Here is a 20,499-nt window from a genome sequence, read left to right on the forward strand (position 1 = left end):
GGAAATTACCTTATGTTCCTTCCCTGTCAATGTCTGAGGTTTTATCCCCCCGGGGGCAACCATAGTTTCTAGTTGATTTTACACCATTGTTTTATCAGGCAGTTGCCTGGCCCTTACCTGTATTTCCATACCATATAAGCCCATCCCGTGCTTAAAAGTTATATAATAATGTTTGTCGACTTTTATGCAATAGTTATCACTTCTATTTTATTTTAGAGAAATAATCCCAAATATGAAAAATACCATATGGAAAAATATATTTACTATAGCTTTATTTTTACAATGAAAACATGAAACCCTGTAATGGTTAAGAGTATTTAAAGCTCTGGTGACAGAGACCAACTTGGAAGCTTTATTATTTTTTTTAATGCTTTAAAAAATTTTTTTTCTTTAGAGAGAAAGAAAGCACCCATGAGCAGGGGAGAGGGGCAGAGAGAGAGAGAGAGAGAGAGAGAACCTTAAGCAGACCCCATGCTCAGTGAGGAGCCTGATATGGGGTTCAGTCTCATGAACCTCGAGATCATGACCTGAGCCAAAATCAAGAGTTGGATGCTCAACTGACTGAGCCACCCAAGCATCCCCAATTTGGAAGCTTTAGATAAGGAAAAGCTTAAAATAATGTTTGTAACACAGTTATTTCTGTTTGACTAAGGGTGTAACTTGGATGTGTATCTTTCTAACGTTCCTCTACGGGCTTATCCCCAATACCCTCATAATGGCATTTTACACACTCCCGGAGCACCCCTGAGAACCCAGTTGCCTAATTCTTTTCTCTGGCCCAAATCTCAGTGAGCTTGCCCTTCACTGGCAGGACTGTCATTCCACAACGCTGCAGATAAAAACATCTGTCCACTTAAGACAGGCAGGGGGAGAGGGATGCAGAGGGGAGCAGGAAAAGGAGTTGTCACCTGGACTTTGTTTTTGTTTTGTTTTCTGTCAAGTGAACGTTTGAAATAGAATATATGGCAGCAGCCTTACTCTCATACTGTCCTTGTATTACCCTGTTTCCTAGCTCTACGAGGTGAGTTATTCAGTATACTCAGAGAAAAAAACAAAAAAACAAAAAAACCTTTTCACACACACACACACACACACACACACACGAAACAATCCTACCATTCTTTTCCTCCTTTCCCCTTCCCAAACCTGTAATTCCCTCTCTTAAATGACTGTGGTGGGGTGCCCAGGGTTTCAGTCCACGAAGCAACCAACTTTTGATTTCCACTCAGGTCATGATGTCACAGTTTGTGAGTTCGAGCCCCACATCTGGCTCTGCACTGACCGCAGGGAGCCTGCTTGAGACTATCCCTCTCTCTCTGCCCCTCCTCCACTCTCACACTCTCTCTCTCAAAAATAAATAAACATTATAAATAAATAAACTTAAAAAAATAAAGTTGGCTTAAAAATTAGAAAAATAAAATGACTTGTGAAGACAATGTTAACACAGAATGATACCATTGACAAATTAGCAACACAGGAAAAAACAATAATTTTTTTTATTATTGTACTTAAAACGAAGACTAGAGAAAAATATATTCCAATGCCAACAATGGTTTGTTTCGTAGGATCTAAATTTTTTTTTAATTTCCAAAATGTTCATAATATATGTAACTTTATAGTCAAAATAACTTTAAAGATAAGTCTATGAAAATGGAATCGCAGTTTTCAACGACCAGCGGGTTCAAGCGTGATGTGTTCGGAGGTAGATGCACTAGCTTTTGAAATGTCAGCCCTGTTGCTGGGGAGGGAAGAGATGAGCGGGGCAGAAAGGACGGTTCTCGCCATTTCTTCGCAGCGTCTCAGTCCTGTCCCACGACCCAAGTCAAACAAATGTATTAAACGCCTCAACCCCTCTGATCCGTCCCCAAAACGGCAAAGGAGGTCGCGGTGGGGCAGACAGAGCACCTAGACCGCCACTGCCTGGCTCGCGGTCGGCAGGCCCAGCAGAGTGCCCGCGGGACACTAGCAGCGGCGAGCCGCTCAGGCCCCGCCCACGTCCCGCCCACGCCTCAGGCCCCGCCCACGCCTCAGGGCCCGCCCAGGCCCCGGTCGGAGCCAGGTCCCACCCACTGCCGTCACGTGGTGGGGCTCAGGGTTCAGCCTCGGGCTGGTGTCGCCGCGCCGTATTCGCCATGGAGCTGGTGCCGAGGACCTCTCCCGTGGTGCTGCTGCTGCTCTTGCTGCTGGGCCTGAGCACCGGTAGGTTCGGGAAGAAAGTGCACCAGAGGCCGGTGCATCCTTCTCCAGGGATGAGAGTCTGTTAGTGGGTTTGTGCTTTTTAGAGCAAATGCCTTTCCCCGTTTCTACCTTCCGTGATCAAACTGCTTTAGGACCTAGCTCTTTTTTTCTTTTTTTTCTTTAAGATAAAATACTAAGTGCTTTTAATACCCCTTCCTGGCGCTGAATAGTCTGGTGCTCCTCTCTTCCCTACGCCTAGGTAGGAGCAATTGTGCAAATTACTTGAGTTGGGGAAACTGCTGGTGGGTGAGGTTACCACGATCCTAAATCCACCTCCCTTTTCCTGCCGTGATTGGCTGCTAAGTGGGATTATGGGGACTTTTTCTTTTCAGCTGAAACATGCGGTCCAAAGGACTCTGAAAAGTCCTACCTCGAATGGGACGTTTCATTGAGATAAGGGCTTTTTCTCTCTACTTGATCCGTACAGACAGGATAACATCTCCCTTCACTGCGATTCTTTTTGACAAAAACAAATTCGTGTTTAACAGGATGACTTGGAAATTGATTTTCAGTCTTTCAGCAAAATGTCTTGTGGTCTGAATCCAGATCTGGGAACTGGAACTGGCCGCAAACTTGCCTTGTGACTCGAGGCGGGTTGCTCCACATTCCTCCTCTTCCCTTGTGTAACTGGGGATACTCTGGCCCTTCAGCTTGGGTCTGGAAAATGTTGTCAAATAGGTTGTCCATCCCCTCCCCTCCTCCCCCCCCCCCCCCCCACACAAATTTTAACAGTCCTCACTGCCAAGGAAGGGAGGAGTGCCAGCCATTAAGTCAAAAGGGACCCAGGCTGTATCTGTTACTTTCCAGGAGGTAGTGTGATCTTCTGTCACCCGTACCTCAAATCTTACAGCCACATCTATGATCTAGCCATTCTGTTCTGCCCCTCAAGCCACTTTCTGGTTTTCTTAATCAGTTACAAAACCCCTTTGTCTCCTCATCTACTCCCTTCTTTTCTTTTTGAGACCAGTTTTTGTTGTTTTCCTTGTCACAGGGGCTTGGAAGTTAAGAAAAGAGGAAGTGGAAGGCAGGAAACGCCCATCATCGAGGGTCGCCTCTCATCATCTTTGCACATTATTGGCCTTTTTTTTTTTTCTCCACCCTCAGAGGGTATTTGAGAAAAACAACTGTAACTTGAGAGTTGTTACTTTAGCAAAGGTGACATAGAAAATGTGCATAACTTACTCTTTTCTGATACCTATTTTGCAGATGCTACAAAGATAACTAAGGAAAATTGGAGCTGCGGGATTGAAGGATGTACATGTATATATATGGCTTTTAATCTATGGAATATCTTTCTTTTGCTATTTGGAAAGCCAGACTGCCTTCCCGAAAAGTGATGCTGTGTGCACTCTGGCCAACAGTGCTGAGGGCCGGTCTCCAGCCTCCTTGTGGACATTGAGCACCCGCCATTATTTTGTTGTCTATCAAATAAGCGAAGATTTTTTTAGTGACCTCATATTGCTTTACTTTTCATGTATGAATATTAGTGATGTTAACCCTTTTTAAGTTTATTTATTTTGAGAGAGAGGTGGGGTGGGTGCAGGGAAGGGGTAGGGTAGAGAGAGAGGGAGAGAGAGAGGATCCCAAGCAAGCTCCAAGCTGTCAGTGTAGAGCCTGACTCCGGGCCCAAACCCGCTAACCATGAGGTGGAGCTGAAATCAAGAGTCAGAGGGCTTAACCAGCTGAACTACCCAGGCGCCCCAGGATCTTCCTGTTTTCAATTTATCTACGCAACGGGGCGCCTGGGTGGCTCAGTCAGTTAAGCGTTTGTCTGTCTCTTCTTCTCAAAAAATAAAAATGTTAAAAAAAGTAAAAAAAAAAATTGATCTACACAAGTAAAGAAAATTGCTGTTGTGCATATTTGTCACAGATCTGTCTTTGTTTGCCTTTTAATTTAATTTAATTTTATTATTTTTTTTAATATTTATTTTCTTTTTGGGAGACAGACAGAGTGCAAGCAAGGGAGGGGTAGAGAGAGAGACAGATACAGAATCTGAAGCAGGCTCCAGGCTCTGAGCTGTCAGCACACAGCCCCACATGGGGCTCGAACCCACCAAGCACAGGATCGTGACCTGGGCCGAAGTCAGACACCCAACCGACTGAGCCACCCAGGCGCCCCGATTTTATTTTTGATGTACATAAATTTTATTGTACAGAAAATGTAACAAGTTCCTGTCCTCAACTCTGTTGATAGCTTTCTTTATATCTGTGGGGTATGCCTACATCATTTCCCCATCCAGAGATCAGAAAAACATTCAATTATATTTTCATATTATTTTTAATATCGAAATTTTAGAATTGAAATACTTTATCCACTTGAAATTTATTTTGGTTTAGAGTGTTAAGTAAGGACCTACATTTGTGGGGGCACCTGGGTGGCTCAGTCAGTTAAACGTCCGACTCTTGGTTTCACTTCGGGTCATGATCTCACAGTTCTTGAATTCCAGTGCCTTGACTGGCTCTGCATGGACAGCACTGGGCCTGCTTGGGATTTTCTCTCTCCCTCTCTCTTTCTCTGCCCCTCCCCAGCTTGCTCTCTCTGTCTGTCTCTCTCTCAAAAAGTAAATAAACATAAAATTTTTTTTTAAAAAGGACTTAGATTTTTTTTTTTTCCTTCACAAAAGCTAACAGTTGCCCCAGTATAATATAGTGACTCTTGGTCTCTCTAATTTGGGATACCTCTTTAATAATACATTAAAAGAGATACAAAAGCTAGCATCTTGCATTTTGAGATTTTTTCCTTTTTTCCCCAAAATGTAAATCTCTCTCTCTTTTTAAAACAGAATTGTGGGGGTGCCTGGGTGGCTCAGTTGGTGAAGTGACTTCGGCTCAGGTCATGATCTCGAGGTTCATGAGTTCAAGCCCCGCATCGGGCTCTTCGCTATCAGTGCAGAGCCTGCTTGGGATTTTCTCTCTCTCTTCCCCTACCCCACTTGTGTTCTCTCTGTCTCTATCTTAAAATAAATAAAATAAAGTTAAAAAAAAATAAGAAAAAACAGAATTGTAAAAGTGTTCATGCCTACTGTTAAAAATTCAAATATTACAGACGGTGCAGAGGAAAAAGTGAAAGCCCCCAATCTCCTCTGCCACTATTAAGTTTGGTTTCTTTTTTTCACAACTGAAGTGTCTTTTCCTTATCTCCCCACTATATTAGAGTGAGTACGTTGCCAAAAATATAAACCACATCATCTCTAGCTTAGCATGGCCATCTCTACAGCCTTGGAATTTACCTGGATGGTTGACCTTCTTCAGGAAAATCACGTTGTGCTTCTGTTTTAGGAGCAGTCATTGACTGGCCCGCAGAGGAAGGAAAGGAAGTGTGGGATTATGTGACTGTCCGCAAGGATGCCCACATGTTCTGGTGGCTCTATTATGCAACTAACCCCTGCAAGAACTTCTCAGAACTCCCTCTGGTCATGTGGCTTCAGGTAAAAGTGGCCTGGCTGCCTGGCCCGGTTTTCCCCTCTTACCACTTTGCCAGCTCGTAAAAGCTCAGGGGGGAAGGACTGATCTGGGGTGGGGGGGGGGGGTCCTGGCTGGGGGCGGGGATTTGGTGTCCTCCTGAGGCAGGCAAAGACAATGGTATGCTAAGAGGCCAAATCAGAGAGTGAGGGGTGCTAGCCTTTGCAGAGGTCTTTTTATATTGAGCCCAGTCAAGGGACGCCTGGGTGGCTCAGTCAGTTAAGTGTCCGACTTCAGCTCAGGTCATGATCTCACGGTTCGTGAGTTCGTGCCCCATGTCGGGCTCTGTGCTGACAGCTCGGAGCCTGGAGCCTGAATTCTGTCTCCCTCTCTCTCTGCCCCTCCCCCACTCATATTCTGTCTCTCCCTCTCTCTCTCAAAAATAAATAAACATTATATTGAGTCCAGTCAGTGGTAGGATGCCTTAGCAGAAGCTCCTGTAGACCCCTGTGACTAAATGCTGACAGGTGTTCGGAAAGGTTCCCGAGCAGCCCTTTCTCTCTGTCTCTTCTCCCAGTCCTTCCTAGACCCTAACTCCTTGCCCCCAGAAAAGCCCCCTTTTGAAAGGACTCAGCCTTTTGTATCTTAGAATTCAATGTTGGGTCCTATCCTCCCTGAGTGTGTTTGGGTTTTAATCTTGAGCTCTGATTGTAGGATGGAAGGCTGGGAACCGGTTGGAGGCAGCTTTGGGGGGCAGGCAGAGGATCCTCTCTTGCATTCCTAAAATATTTGCCTAGAGGTGGCCCACACCCACCTGGAAGACCAGCCTTTAGGGAGGGGTTGACGAACACAGTTTTGCTTCAGCTTCTGGAAACTGGCGGTATGGCCCAGATTGGGTTCCAGGTTGCGCACCAGTAAATAGGGTGTCAGGGTACTCCTCTCCATGGGATGCACGTGTCACTTCCTCCCAAAATGTCAGTATTCACGAGCACCCTGCTGGTGCCCTGGGCTTGGCCTCCTCAGCTAGCCCTGGCGGACTCTCCTGATGAGACAGAGTGCAGGTGAGCCCTGTGCGGGAAGGGGGCGTTATCACAACTGTCTCCTTTGAGTGCTGGAGGTGAGGCCTGGCCCGAGGGTGCAGATGTAAAAGTGTCTGAGAAGAAGATGCCACGGGTGTATCCCAGGGCCCTTCTGTCCACCCAGGGCTGCGGTAGGTAGAGATGCTGCAGGGTTCCGTTTTCTGGGCTTTGGTTTTTGTTTGTTTGTTTGTTTATTATTTTTTTTAATTAAAAAAAAATTATTTATTTTTGAGAGAGAGAGAGACAGGCAGACAGAGTGTGAGCGGGTGAGGGGCAGAGAGAGAGGGAGACTTAGAACCAGAAGCTCCAGACCCCAAGCTGTCAGCACACAGCCCGACACTGGGCTCGAACCCATGAACTGCGAGATCATGACCTGAGCCTAAGTCAGGTGCCCCACCGTTAGAGCCATCCAGGCGCCCCTGGGCTTTGTTTTTTAATCTGAGGGATTTTTAAGGTTTTTCAACTTTTTCTTCATCAGCAGGACTCTTACCACCGTCAAGTGAAAGCTTCTATACGGAGCCCAAGTGGAAAGCAGAAGGGCTGGAGTGTAGGCCGGGTCCTACCCTGGCCGCCTTCCCTTTGTCACATGCTCGCCCCTCAAGCACCTTCTGGGCTCTCAGGAATTTAAAAACCATTGAATTTCAGAAGTTGCAAAACCTTCCTATTGTTTTATCTGGATTAGTTGCCAACATTTTATTTTATTTTATTATTTTTTTAATGTATGTTTGTTTGTTTGTTTATTTATTTATTTATTTATTTTTAAGTGTTTATTTATTTTTGGGAGAGAGAGTGCAAACAGGGAGGGACAGAGAGAGGGGGAGACACAGAATCTGAAGCAGGCTCCAGGCTCTGAGCTGTCAGCACAGAGCCCGATGCGGGGCTCAAACTCACGAACCGTGAGATCATGACCTCAGCTGAAGTCAGCCACTTAACTGACTGAGTCATCCAGGCACCCCGATGTTTATTTATTTTTGAGAGAGAGAGAGAGAGAGGGAGCATGAGTGGGGAAAGGGCAAAGAGAGAGGGAGACACAGAATCCGAAGCAGGCTCCAGGTTCCGAGCTGTCAACGCAGACCCCAAGGCGGGGCTAGAACTCATAAGCTGTGAGATCATGACCTGAGCTGAAGTCGGATGCTCAACTGACAATGCCCCGGCACTGAGCTCTGCTCACAGTCCTGCCCTGCCATTGGCCCTGGATGCACACAGTATTGAGTCCTTCCTGCCCTGGGACTTCTACATTTACTAAATTATATCCCAGGATCCACATGATCAAACTGCCCTTCAGTCTGCGTCCCTTGTTGGTCTGCAGGGACAGAGGAGAGGTGGTGGGGTGAGGAGTCACAGGGCCCCAGGTCCAGTCTTGGCAAAATGGACCCCTAATTGCCATGTCCCTTACCTGGGCCTTACTGCTCATCTTGGAGATGAGAGGGGTTGGCCAAGGTGTTTTGAAGGTCAGTGCCCAGCATGCCCCATGGCGGGTCAGGAGTCAATCTCAGAGGATCAGAGGTAGGAAAATTCCTTTTGGGGCTCGTAAGCCAGGTGTTTTCTTTCATTTATTTATTTATTTATTTATTTATTTATTTATTTTTTTTTTATTTATAAGCAATCTTTACACCCAACATGGGGCTTGAACTCACAACCCCAAGGTCAAGAGTCGTATGCTCTATTGACTGAGCCAGACAGGTGTCCCTGAGTCTTTTCCCTTTAGAAAGACTTCAGCAGTTACCAGGGGCTCTGTCGGTACAGACCCCCTGGTTCACCAGGTCAGTTGTGTCTTTCGTAGAATGTTGACTGAGCCAGCACTAAATCATAAATCATTTAGAGTGAATGTGGTCATTGTTATAATGACCAAGATTTGACTAATGTTTTCTCTGGGCTTATTTTGTTGTTTATTTTCTCTTCCACAGGGTGGTCCGGGCGGTTCCAGCACTGGATTTGGAAACTTTGAGGAAATTGGGCCCCTTGACAGTGATCTCAAACCACGAAGAACTACCTGGGTACAGTGAGCACAGCCTAACTGAAACTGCCCTGTGGCCTCTCCAAGGCTGAGCCCCACCTGGCCCTACCCCATTCTGGGTGGGGTCACAGATTAAGCAATCCTGCTCCATCCTCTTCCCCAGGGGTCCTGGGCCTTGTGCACTTGTCCCTAGGCTTCCGCTGTAGCCAGCTTCTTCCATTTCTGGGGGCAGCTTGTCCGTCCCCTGGCTCTCTTCCCTTCCCACGTCGGTGACCTTTCCATTCACTTGACGGCCAAAGCCTATTCCAGCAGACACCCTGGACCTTGTCATTTCCTATTTGGCCATCTCTGCAATCTGACCGCAGGATCCCACCCTCTGGCCACGACGTCCAATCCTGTCCCCTCTCCACTCTCCTACCCTGCTTCTTGACTTCATCAAGACTTCAGAGCCTTTGTCCTCTACCTTTTTGGTGTCTCTCTTGTTCTGTCTCCACCCCCTCCCTCGTTCTTGGTTTCACGTCTTGCCCTAACCCTTCTCTGCTCAACCCCTGGCTCCTTCATCCTTTTCCCCGAAGAGCCAAGCCACCCCCAACCTTGGATCAGTCGCACTGTGCACCTGCTCGGCCCCTGCTTCTGGGTGCCAGACACTGGCGGACAAAACCACAACCTGGTTGTGGGCTTTGCCTGAGCTCGTGGCCGCCCTCTGCTGTGTGCTGCTGCTCTGCTCCCTCCCTGTCTGCCCTGTCTCCCTGCCTCACCGAGAGGACAGAGTCATTGCCTGTGACCGGCTTTCCCCTGTCCTCTCTACCCCTTCCTGCCCCTTACTATCCTCCTGCCCATCTCAAAATAACACGAGGCCCCTCTCTGCTGGGGTCCCTTTCTCAAAGATTCCACTTGGACAGTTAGTACCTTTCTACATCCTTATGCTGTCTGTAGGCTCTCTGTTCCCTGGGCTACAGACATGCACAGGTTTTTCCCAACCTACTACCAAGCGCCTCCAGCTACCACCTTTTCTTGAAAGAATTCTTTATACAGGCATACCTTGGAGACATTGCGGGTTTGGTTTCCAGACCTACAGTAAAGCGGGTCAAATGAATTTTTCGATTTCCCAGGGCATAGAAAAGTAACGCTTACACTATACCATGGTCTGTTACATGTAAAACTATGTACGTTAAATTAAAAATAACTTTATTGCTAAAACAGCTAACCATCATCTGAACTTTCAGTGAGTCCTAATCACTGGTTACAGAGCACTGTAACAAGCACAGTAATAACGAAACAGTTTGAAATATTGCAAGAATTACCAAAATGTGACACACAGACACGAAGCAAGCAGATGCTGTTGGGAAAATGGTGTCTATAGACTTGCTCAACACAGGGCTGCCTACAGACCTTTAATTTGTTAAAGAAAAAATGCAGTAAAACAAGGTATGCCTGTATTTACTGCTGTCTAGTCTTTACCTCCTATTTTTTTAAAAAAAAATTTTAATGTTTATTTATTTTTGAGAGAGAGAGAGAGAGAGACAGAGCACAAGCAGGGGAGGGGCAGAGAGCGACAGAGACACAGAATCCAAAGCAAGCTCCAGGCTCTAAGCTGTCAGCACAGAGCCCTGTGTGGGCCTCGAACCCACAGACCGCGAGATCATGACCTGAGCTGAAGTCGAATGTTTAACCAACTGAGTCACCCAGTGGCCCCTGGTCTTTACCTCCTATTTATGCCTTAGCCCAGAGCTTTCTCACCTGGGGGCTGGGTGCTGGGGGCAGGAGAGAGTACTTACTAGGGAACCCAGTGCACATTAGCTCTAGGATGCAGTACACTTATCTCTGAGGGCGTGACAAGGTTGGGAAGCACCGGTCTGACCCGCTGTAGTCTCTCCCCAGAGCTGTTGTCCCCAAGGGTGTGCTGGCTTCCCAGTTCCAAAGTCCCGTTAGATCCTTCATGGGATTCTTTTCATTGGCTTTCTTTGCCACACTGTTGGCCATTCCCATGTCTTAGATATTGTTGTTTCCTGTACCCTGTCCTAGGTAACATTCTCTTCTATGTGTTCTTTGGGCAGCCTTGTCCTCTCAAACTGCTTTAATGACACATAGAAGGTGATGCCCCCAAGTCAGCATCTCTGGCTCAGAACTTTTTGCCCAAGAACTATTTCTCCATTTGCCTCTGAGATGCCTCCTTGTGGATGTCTCTCATACGTGCCCAGTTCGACATATCCCAGGCCATATTCATTATTACACAAGACCCTCTATCCATCCACAAAACCAGCCAACTCTCATGTGTCCCTTGTGGTAAATGGTACCACCATCCAATCATGCCTGAGGCAGAAACCAGAGAGCCATCTCATCTTCCCCTGCCCCTCCCTCTCCCACCCTCCCCCTCATCCAATCAGTTTTACCTAAAAATGAATTTTTTAAAGTATAGCTTTATTGAAATACAACTCACATACGATATAATTCACCCATTTAAAGTATACAATTCAATGGCTTTTCGTATATTCAGAGTTTTACAACCATTACCACACTCAATTTCAGACCATTTTCACTAGCCTCCCATCCCAGAAAACCTCATACCCCTTAGCTGTTAACCACCCATCTCTCCTTAGGCAACTTGCCACAAATCAACTTTGTCTCTGTAGACTCGCCTGCATTAGCCGTTTTGTAACAATGGCGTCATACAGAATGTGGCCTTGGGCGTGTGGCTTCTTTCACTTAGCATAACATTTACAAGGTTCATCCATGTAGGATATACCACTACTTCCCTTTTTGAAGGCTGAATACTAGTCCACCGTATGGATATACCACATTCTGTTTGTTCATCTGGTGACGGACACTTGGGTTGTTTCTACCTGTTAGCGCTCGTGAACAGTGCAGGGAACACTGGTGTACATTTGTTTTGAGTTCCTGTTTTCAGTTTCCGAGTGGAACTGCTGGGTCACGTGGTGACTCTGTGTTGAATACCCGAGTGCTGTTAATATCCTTCATCCCTTTTCCATCCTCTCTAGGGGCTGCTTTCAGAGCGCCTCTCCAATGCAAATCACTCCTTAGTTTAATGTCTTTCAGTTCCCAGAAGACCAGATCCAGATTCCTGGGCATGACCTGGTCTCTGCCCACCTCCTGCCACATTTCCAACATCCGAGCAAGTACACTTTACTGTCAGGCCCCGGCCTGGGCAGTTTCTTGATTTGGACTTCATTCCTTTGGCCACTCATTCACACCTAGCTTACCATACTCACATCGAGATTCTGTAACTCTGAGCCTCTTTGGAAGAGGTATTAGGATAGATTCTGTACTTGTAGTGCACCGAGAGGCCAGGCCGGTGTGGAAATTGGATTCACCTTAAAGAAAACTGATATGTGGTATTCAGACCTTGGACGTACCCTCCCTGCTTCCAGCTGTTGCTTGGACCGCGTGGTTCTACCAGAGATAACGTATTACATTTAGGACCCCGTATTGTGTGAAAACTGACCGCTTATGTGTTTTGATCCCCATGTATGTTAACCTTTCCTTCTTGCCTCTCCTTTTCTTCGCCTTAGTAGCCTATGTTTATAATTTTTTGAAATCCCTTTTAGCGGTAGGCTTGTAAGCACACTGATATTCTCGCGTGTGGGTTTTGTTGAGCTCATAGAAGAGAGTGGAAAGACAGTTGGTGACTGACCGATGGTGCCACTTGACTTTCCCGTGTGACGTGTAGCTCCAGTCGGCCAGTCTCCTATTTGTGGATAACCCTGTGGGCACTGGGTTCAGTTACGTGAACAAGAGTGACGCGTATGCCAAAGACCTCGCCATGGTGGTGTCAGACATGATGATTCTCCTAAAGACCTTCTTCGATTGCCACAAAGAATTCCGGGTAAGCTGTAACTCGGGGTCAGCTAAGCAAAGCGCTCACAGTCCCACTGTTACATCCATCCTAATAAACTTAAATTCCCCCAAGAGTTCAATGTCCAGCTGTTATCAGAGACAACCCTTCTGCACCCGAGATCAGGTTGTGGCCTTCTGTTTCTGTCATCTCTCAAGGTGGTTTTAAGCTTGAAAGAATGACCTTGGAGCCTGGTACTCTAACCAGATAAGGGGGGGAAAGACCAATAAAAGCAGATTTTTGTCTGGCCGTTACATGCAATAGAAATCTGAAATTAATTTATGTAAAAAAAAATGCACTCGGGATATTTAATTCTGTGTAAATTCCTTTTCTTGCTAGACGATTCCGTTCTACATTTTCTCGGAGTCCTATGGAGGCAAAATGGCCGCTGGCATTGGTCTAGAACTTTATAAGGTAACAGGAAAGATGTCTTTCTTGTTTTCGTTTCAGATAAACTGATTCTGTTCCTTTTTATATCAGCTGATATTGAATGTACTATGAATAGGACCTTCTGGTACCTTGTACATGCAGAGTAAGGTTAAATCTCTAATAATAACCATGAAAAGTTTCAAAGAACACAGTGAAGGTTGCCCTAACGGATATGAAATGAGTTATAAGAAAGCTATAGTGGGTAAAACAGTAAAACAGTGTGGTACTAGCTTAGCAGCAGACTTCAATGCAGCAGGGTGAAGAACCTGGAAACAGATTTTACATACACTTCTGTGTGTATGTAAGTAACATGTATGTGTCATGGATATGATCATGTGGCAGAATCATACCAAATGATAACATGGCATTTCAAATCATTGGGCAACAGACAATATTCAATGAATGGCACAGAAACGAATGGCTCTCACTTTGAAAACCAGTAACATTGAATTTCTTCTTCCATAAAACGTCAGTTGTAGATAGATTAAAAAATCAAAACATAAAGAAATCTAGGGGCACCTGGATGGCTCACTTGGTTAAGCATCTGACGCTTAGTGGGCTCAGGTCTGTGATCTTGTGGTTCACAGTATCAAGCCCCACATCAGGCTCTGCGCTAACTGTGGAGCCTGCTTGGGATTCTCTCTCTCTCTCTCTCTCTCTCTCTCTCCCTCTCCCTCTCCCTCTCCCTCTCCGTCTCTGTCTCTCTCCCTCTCTCCCTTTCTCCCTCTCTCCCTCCCTCACTCCCTCTCTCCCTCTCTCCCTCTCTCCCTCTCCCTCTCTCTTCCCCTCCCTCCCTCTCTCTCCTTCTGCCCCTCTCCCCTGTGCACACTCTCTTTCTGTCTCAAAAAAAAAAAATCTATGTATATAATAGGAAAGGTATTCTTATTGATACTCCATAAAAAAAGAGAATATTCTAAGAAAGACAATATTCTTTGCGAATTGGCAAAGAATACAAACAAGCAATTTATAGAAGAAATGCAAACAGCCTGTGAACATATGGAAAATGCTCAACTTTTATTAGTAGCTGAATCTGTGGGATTTACAAATATTTAAAAGATTGGTGATACCCAGTTTTGGTTAAGAAGTCAGGGAAATGAATAAAACATTTTAAAATGGTAAATCATTTTATTTATTTATTTATTTATTTTTTATTAAGAAAAAATTTTTTTAATGTTTTTTTTATTTTTGAGAGAAAGAGACAGAGTGTGAGCAGGGGAGGGGCAGAGAGAAGGAGACAGAATCCGAAGCAGGCTCGAGGCTCTGAGCTCTAAGCTGTCAGCACAGATTCTGATGCGGGGCTCGAACCCATGAGCCGTGAGATTATGACCTGAACCGAAGTTGGATGCCCAACTGACTGAGGCACCCAGGCTCCCCAATGGTAAATCATTGGCAGTATCTGTCAACTTTTAAAGTCTATATGCCCTTTGACCAGTAATTTCAGTTCCGGGAATCTGTCCTGTGGGAATTCTTAACACATGTTTGTGTGTTGAGAATGTTTAATACACTTGCTTACAATGTCTGTCAACTGAAAACAAAGTCAGTGGCTATCTGTAGAGGATTAGTATTGTAGAGGATTAAGTAGAGGATTACTTAAACAAAATAGATGTATCCTTCCATGATGGGGCAACCATCACAAAGAATGCATGCATCTCTATGTGTGTGTGTGTGTGTGTGTGTGTGTGTGTGTGTGTGTGTGTGTGTGTGTGTAAGCTCGTGAAAGCAAAGAAAGGGCTGAGAAGCATATGTAACATCTTAACTGTGGTGAACTGGTGAGCGGAGGGGGTGCATGTGGGACAGAGGGGAAAGTTTTTCCACATTTTCTCCTGTCTCCTGTGGTGTTTAAGTTTGTTTACAGTGAGCTTGTATGACCTTCTTTTTTTTTTTTTTAACGTTTATTTATTTTTTGAGAAAGAGAGCACATGCATGCATGTACAAGTTGGGAAGGAGCAGAGAGACGGGGACATAAGATTTGAAGCAGGCTCTGCACTCACAGCAGAGAGCCCAATGCAGGGCTCGAACTCACGAACCAAGAGATCATGACCTGAGCCAAAGTCGGGCGCTCAACCGACTGAGCCACCCAGGCCCTGCCACCACCTGATTTTATATGACCTGTGAGCTAAGAAGGGCTTTTACATTTTCAAGTGGTGGTGGTGCAACGGCAGGGTTTAAAAGCAAAGTAATATTTCATGATGCGTGAAAATTACATGAAACTCAAATTTCAATGCCCACAAATAAAGTTTTATTAGAATTGTTCATTTGTTTATATATTACCTGTAGCTGCTCTAGTGATACAGTGGTAGAACTGAGTAATTGCAACACAGGCTGTTTAGTCTACAAACCCTATAATATTTTAAATTCTGGCCCTTTCTAGAAAAAATTGCCACTCTCTGATATACGTGATGTGTACTTCACTTTTAAAAAATATTTTATTTATTTACTTATTTATTTATTTGAGAGACATAGCGTGAGTGGGTGAAGGACAGAGGGAGAGGGAGAGAGAAAATCTTAAGCAGGCTCCACGCTCAGCACAGAGCCCCCTGCAGGGCTCAATCCCATGACCCTGGGATCGTGACCTGAGTCGAAATTAAGAGTCGGATGCTTCTCCCTCTCTCTCTGCCTCTCCCCTGCTCATGTTCTGTCTCTCTTTCTCTGTCAAAAATAAATAAACATTAAAAAAAATTTAAGTAAACAAAAAAGGGGGGCACCTGGGTGGCTCAGTCATTTGAGTGACCAACTTCGGCTCAGGTCATGATCTCACAGTCTGAGTTCGAGCCCCGCGTCAGGCTCTGTGGTGACAGCTCAGAGCCTGGAGCCTGTTTTGGATTCTGTGTCTCCCTCTCTCTCTGCCTCTCCCCTGCTCATGTTCTGTCTCTCTCTCTCTCTGTCAAAAATAAATACACATTAAAAAAAATTTTATTTTTAAATAAAAAAAAAAAAAGTCTGATGCTTAACCAACTGAGCCACCCAAGCACCCCTGTGCACCTCATTTTGCTTCAACTCAGAAAGGACATAATATCTAGATCTAGTCTGATTTTGCCACTGGACTCTTTCACCTTCTGCCTGCATAGAAAGTTACCTGAGTGGTGTTATCTTCACACTATATGGATGTCTAATTCTTCATCCATCTTTCACCTAATAATTTTACATCAATTTTTGATTCTCATGTGAGTCAGTAATATCGTTAGGAGTTACAAAATGATGGTTTTCTCCTCCTGTCTTTTTGTTCACATCCATTAGCTGGTATTCTATAAACTGGAACTTTCCCCCATCACCTGGGCTATTTAGGTGACTTATGAAGTAAATTCCTTATGGAAAACCAGATAAATGCATAATTCTTTCTCTGTAATTACTAACATTCAAAGTCAGGATGGTCACTGTGTTCTTATTTTAGATCTCTGAATAGTTTGTGCATGCACATAATTCAAAATTCAAAACATGTAAAAGATACTGGAAAAAATCTCACCCTTGCCTCCCCCTCTCCCCTAAAGCAGCCTCTGTTATTAGTAGCTTCTGTAGCTTTCCAGAGGTATTCTGTGCCTACGTAAGCTAATTCACATACAGTTAACCCTGAACAACATGGGGGTCAGGAGCCATCACCTGCTCATTCAAAAATCCACATACAACTTTGTTTGCTTGTTTGTTTTTCACATATACCTTTTTATTTTTTTTAATTAAAAAATTTTTTAGTGTTTATTTATTTTTGGGGGGGCAGGCAGAGAGAGAGGGAGACACAGTCTGAAGCAGGCTCTAGGCTCTGAGTTGTCAGCACAGAGCCCGATGTGGGGCTTGAACCCACGAACTGTGAGATCATGACCTGTGTCAAAGTAAGATGCTTAACCGGTTGAGCCACCCAGGCGCCCCCGCATACAACTTTTTTAAGCAAAAAAAGTTTTTTTGTTTGAGACAATGTTATATTAGTTTCAGATGTGCAACATAGTGATTCAGTTTCTCTATAGAAGTAAGTCATGCAATGGAAAATCCACATATAACTTTTGGCTGTCTCAAAACTTAACTACCCACAGCCTACTATTGACCACAAGCCTGACTGAAAACCTCAACAGTTGATTCACATCGTTCATATATTACGTGTATTCTATACTATATTCTTACAATAAAGTAAGCTAGGAAAGAAACTGCTACTAAGAAATCGTAAGGAGAAAATACATTTATAGTACTTTATTGTAGTTGTTGGGAAAAACCTGCATATGAGTGGACCGGTGCAGTTCAAACCTATTATCAAGAGTCCACTGTATATTCTTTTTTCTCATTTTTATACAAATGATAGTATAGTCCTGAGGCATCCATCCCACCCTCAAGGATCTCCTGAGGAGACCTGCCACCCCCGCAGTGACTACCCTGTGGTCAGTGATTGTTGTCCCCAAGCCTCCTACCCCTCCCCTCCCAGCACCTTGTGAGGAATCACAGACCTTGGGGGAAAGGGTGCTAGTGACCATCTGAAAGAAAAGGGCTGTACCAGACCCCACGCACATCCTGCCAACATTCTTTCAACAACAGTAGAGGGAGGCGCCTGGGTGGCTCAGTCGGTGGGACATCCAACTCTAGATTCCGGCTCAGGTCATGATCTCACGGTTCGTGGGTTCGAGCCTCAATAGGGCTCTGCACTGACAGTGTGGGGCCTGCTTGTGCTCTCTCAAAAATAAATAAATACATATTAAGAAAAAAATCTTAAAAAAAAAAACAACAACCAGTAGAGAGATGCCCAAACAGTTCTTCCTCACTTTGCATATGGCAGCAGGAAAGAGTCACCCTCGCTCTCTAGTGGGTATCTGAGGTCTTTGGATACCCAAGGGATCTTGGAAAGAATGGGCAAAAGTTTTCTGTGCTTGGCAAAGGTGGTGCATAAAGGCTTGGCCCCCTCCTACTGAGGAAGGGATGGAGGTCATTGGGTTCCCTTGGCAAGGATGTTGACTTCTCTTCTTTCAGGCTGTTCAGCAAGGGACCATCCAGTGCAACTTTGCTGGCGTTGCTTTGGGTGACTCATGGATCTCCCCTATAAGTAAGTACGGAATTTTCATTTCTTCTTTCCCATTCTCTATTCTTCCCTGGGACTTTGGGCTGTGTTGTGCAGATCAGGGAACAAGGCAACAGAATTTTCTGGGTCATTAGAGATATCAACCCAGAAAGTATTTGCTCCAGGAGTGTCTGAGAAGTTTGAGGATGAGAACTCATTTACGGAGCTCCTACCATGGACCTCTGCCGGCCAGACTGAATTCTCTTATTTGACTCTTACAACAAAAGAATCAAATTTTACAGCTGAAGACCTTCTAAACACTCAGAGAGGAGGTGGAATTTGCTCTCTGACACACAGCGTGAGTGGCCTGATCGGGATGCACAGCCAGTTCTGTTGGTCATTTGTTCCCCACCACTAGCATGAGGGTTTGGGGTGAAATTCCTGTGTGTTGCTCATATTGGTGGTGAGACAGAGTTTCCATCAGGTCCTGTAGCTCAGGTATGTAGTTTCATAACCTGAGTGTCCTCTTCGGGAGTACAGATAAGAGTTGTTTATGATGCAGACATCTGGGGTGTGGCTTCCGACATCTGAAATAGTCACCTTCGTGGGGTTCACTCTAACACAGGATTTCTAAATCTCAGGGCTACTGACATTTTAAGCCACGTGTTTCTTTGTTGTGGGGGCTGTCCTGTGCATTGTTGGATGTTAGCATCTCTACCTGTTAGATGCCAGTCTACCCACCCCAGTGTGATGCACAAAAACACCTCCAGATGTCCCTGGTTGAGAACTACTCTAACCTAACAAAAGGTAACTTCACAGGCAAGACCAAACCACAAAGTTAGAAATTAGAAGAGAAGTTACCCTCTGGAGGAGGGAAGGGAATAAGCTGGAAAGGGACACTAAGGAACTTTCTAGGCTGCCTGTGTTCTATGTCTTCACTGCGGTGGTTGTTACATGGGTGTTTGCATTTACCAAAATTTCTGGGTTTTGTTTTAAGTAGGCTCCACACTCAGCATGGAACCCAGTGTGGAGCTTGAACCCATGACCCTGAGCTCAAGAACTGAGCTGAGATCAAGAGTCTGACGCTTACCCAAATGAGTCACCCAGGTGTCCCGCATTTATCAAAACTTCTAAATTTACATTTATGGTTTCTGATGTGTGATTATGCCTCAGTTTTTAAAAATAGTAATTTGTATGGGGACCTGGGTGGCTCAGTCAGCTAAGCGTCCAACTTCGGCTCGGTTCATGATCTCATGGTTCCTGAGTTCGAGCCCTGCGTCGGGCTCTGTGCTGACAGCTCAGAGCCTGGAGCCTGCTTCAGATTCTGTCTCCCTCGCTCTGTGTCCATCCTCCGCTCGTGCTCTGTCTCTCCAAATAAATAAATAAACGTTAAAAAAAAAAATAGTAATTTATAAAAAGTAACATTTTTTTCCCTGAAAGGTAGGGATGTGGTTTGTCACAGAGCTGTGTCCCTAATGGATTCGAGATATTCTGATACTACTTGGAATGGTATTTTTTGCCTTTATTCTTGGCATTACCTAGGACTGAAAGGGAGCTCTTGAGTTAGCATCAGGAGAAGGGCTGCTATTTGTTTTTCCTTCCTGGGTGGACCTTGTAAGACATCATGAAACTGCAGAAGCCTTGATCAGAGACATGAAGCTCACCATCTCACTTAGAATCACACGCTGCTTTCTGCGGTCTCATCATTTTCCTAACAGCGCTCAACACTTGAATGTGTTATGCAAACACATACGACAGCTCCATGGATGGATGCTGTTATTATCACAGTTTTGGAGATGATGAAACTGAGATTCAGAGAGGTTAAGCAATTTTTGTAAAGTCACACAGCTGGAGTCAGTATTCACCTCTAGGCAGCAGGCTCCAGAATCTATGCACTCACCTATTTACACAAGACCAGGAAGTTTAGTCTCATGGCTTCGCAAGTGCTATTCATCCTATCCACAATCTACCTTTTTTCACCTTGCTGTGACCAGCTTCCCCTTAGAAATCTTCTTGCCAGGGACTCCTGGGTAGCTTAGTCGGTTAAGTGTCTGACTTAGGCTCAGGTCATGATCTCACAATTTGTGAGCTCGAGCCTAGCATCGAGCTCTCTGTGCTCAGCACAGAGCCCACTTTGGATCCTCTGTCTCCCTCTCTCTCTACCCCTTCCCCACTGGTTCTTTCTCTCTCTCTCAAAATAAGAAAGAAAAAAAAAAAAAGTAAAGAAAGAAAGAAAGGAGGGAGGGAGGGAAGGAAGGAAGGAAGAAACCTTCCTGCCCAGATCCCTCCTTTCAGACTTTCAGATCCACTTAAGTTCCACCCTTCCATCCCAGAAGTACTCCTTTTTTTTTTAAACGATGTTTATTTATTTATTTGGAGAGAGAGAGAGAGGAAAACAGAATCCCAAGCAAGTTCTGCACTGTCAGCGCAGAGCTGGACATAGGGGCTCAATCTCACGAACCCTGAGATTTTGACCTGAGCCGAAATTAAGAGTCTTAGCTGAGTGAGCCATCCAGGTGCCCCAGACGTTACTCCTTTTTTGAGAGAAAAATACTGTTAATTTGCATGC

General features: G+C 45.1%; 1 protein-coding gene across 1 annotated transcript in view; it reads left to right on the forward strand.

Moving 5' to 3' along the window:
* Positions 1-2,069: 2,069 nt before the first annotated feature.
* The window catches only part of SCPEP1 (serine carboxypeptidase 1), a 32,218-nt gene continuing 13,788 nt past the window's right edge, over positions 2,070-20,499 (forward strand). Inside the window, exons 1-6 of the mRNA XM_019415675.2 lie at positions 2,070-2,199; positions 5,518-5,666; positions 8,627-8,716; positions 12,365-12,520; positions 12,869-12,943; positions 17,903-17,975. Coding sequence (XP_019271220.2) covers positions 2,133-2,199; positions 5,518-5,666; positions 8,627-8,716; positions 12,365-12,520; positions 12,869-12,943; positions 17,903-17,975 — 610 coding nt within the window. The 5' untranslated portion in view covers positions 2,070-2,132. The remainder of the gene's footprint in view (positions 2,200-5,517; positions 5,667-8,626; positions 8,717-12,364; positions 12,521-12,868; positions 12,944-17,902; positions 17,976-20,499) is intronic.

Source organism: Panthera pardus, unplaced genomic scaffold, assembly GCF_024362965.1.
Source record: "Panthera pardus isolate Hobbes unplaced genomic scaffold, ASM2436296v1 HiC_scaffold_3, whole genome shotgun sequence".
In the NCBI taxonomy this organism is placed as follows: Eukaryota; Metazoa; Chordata; class Mammalia; order Carnivora; family Felidae; genus Panthera; species Panthera pardus.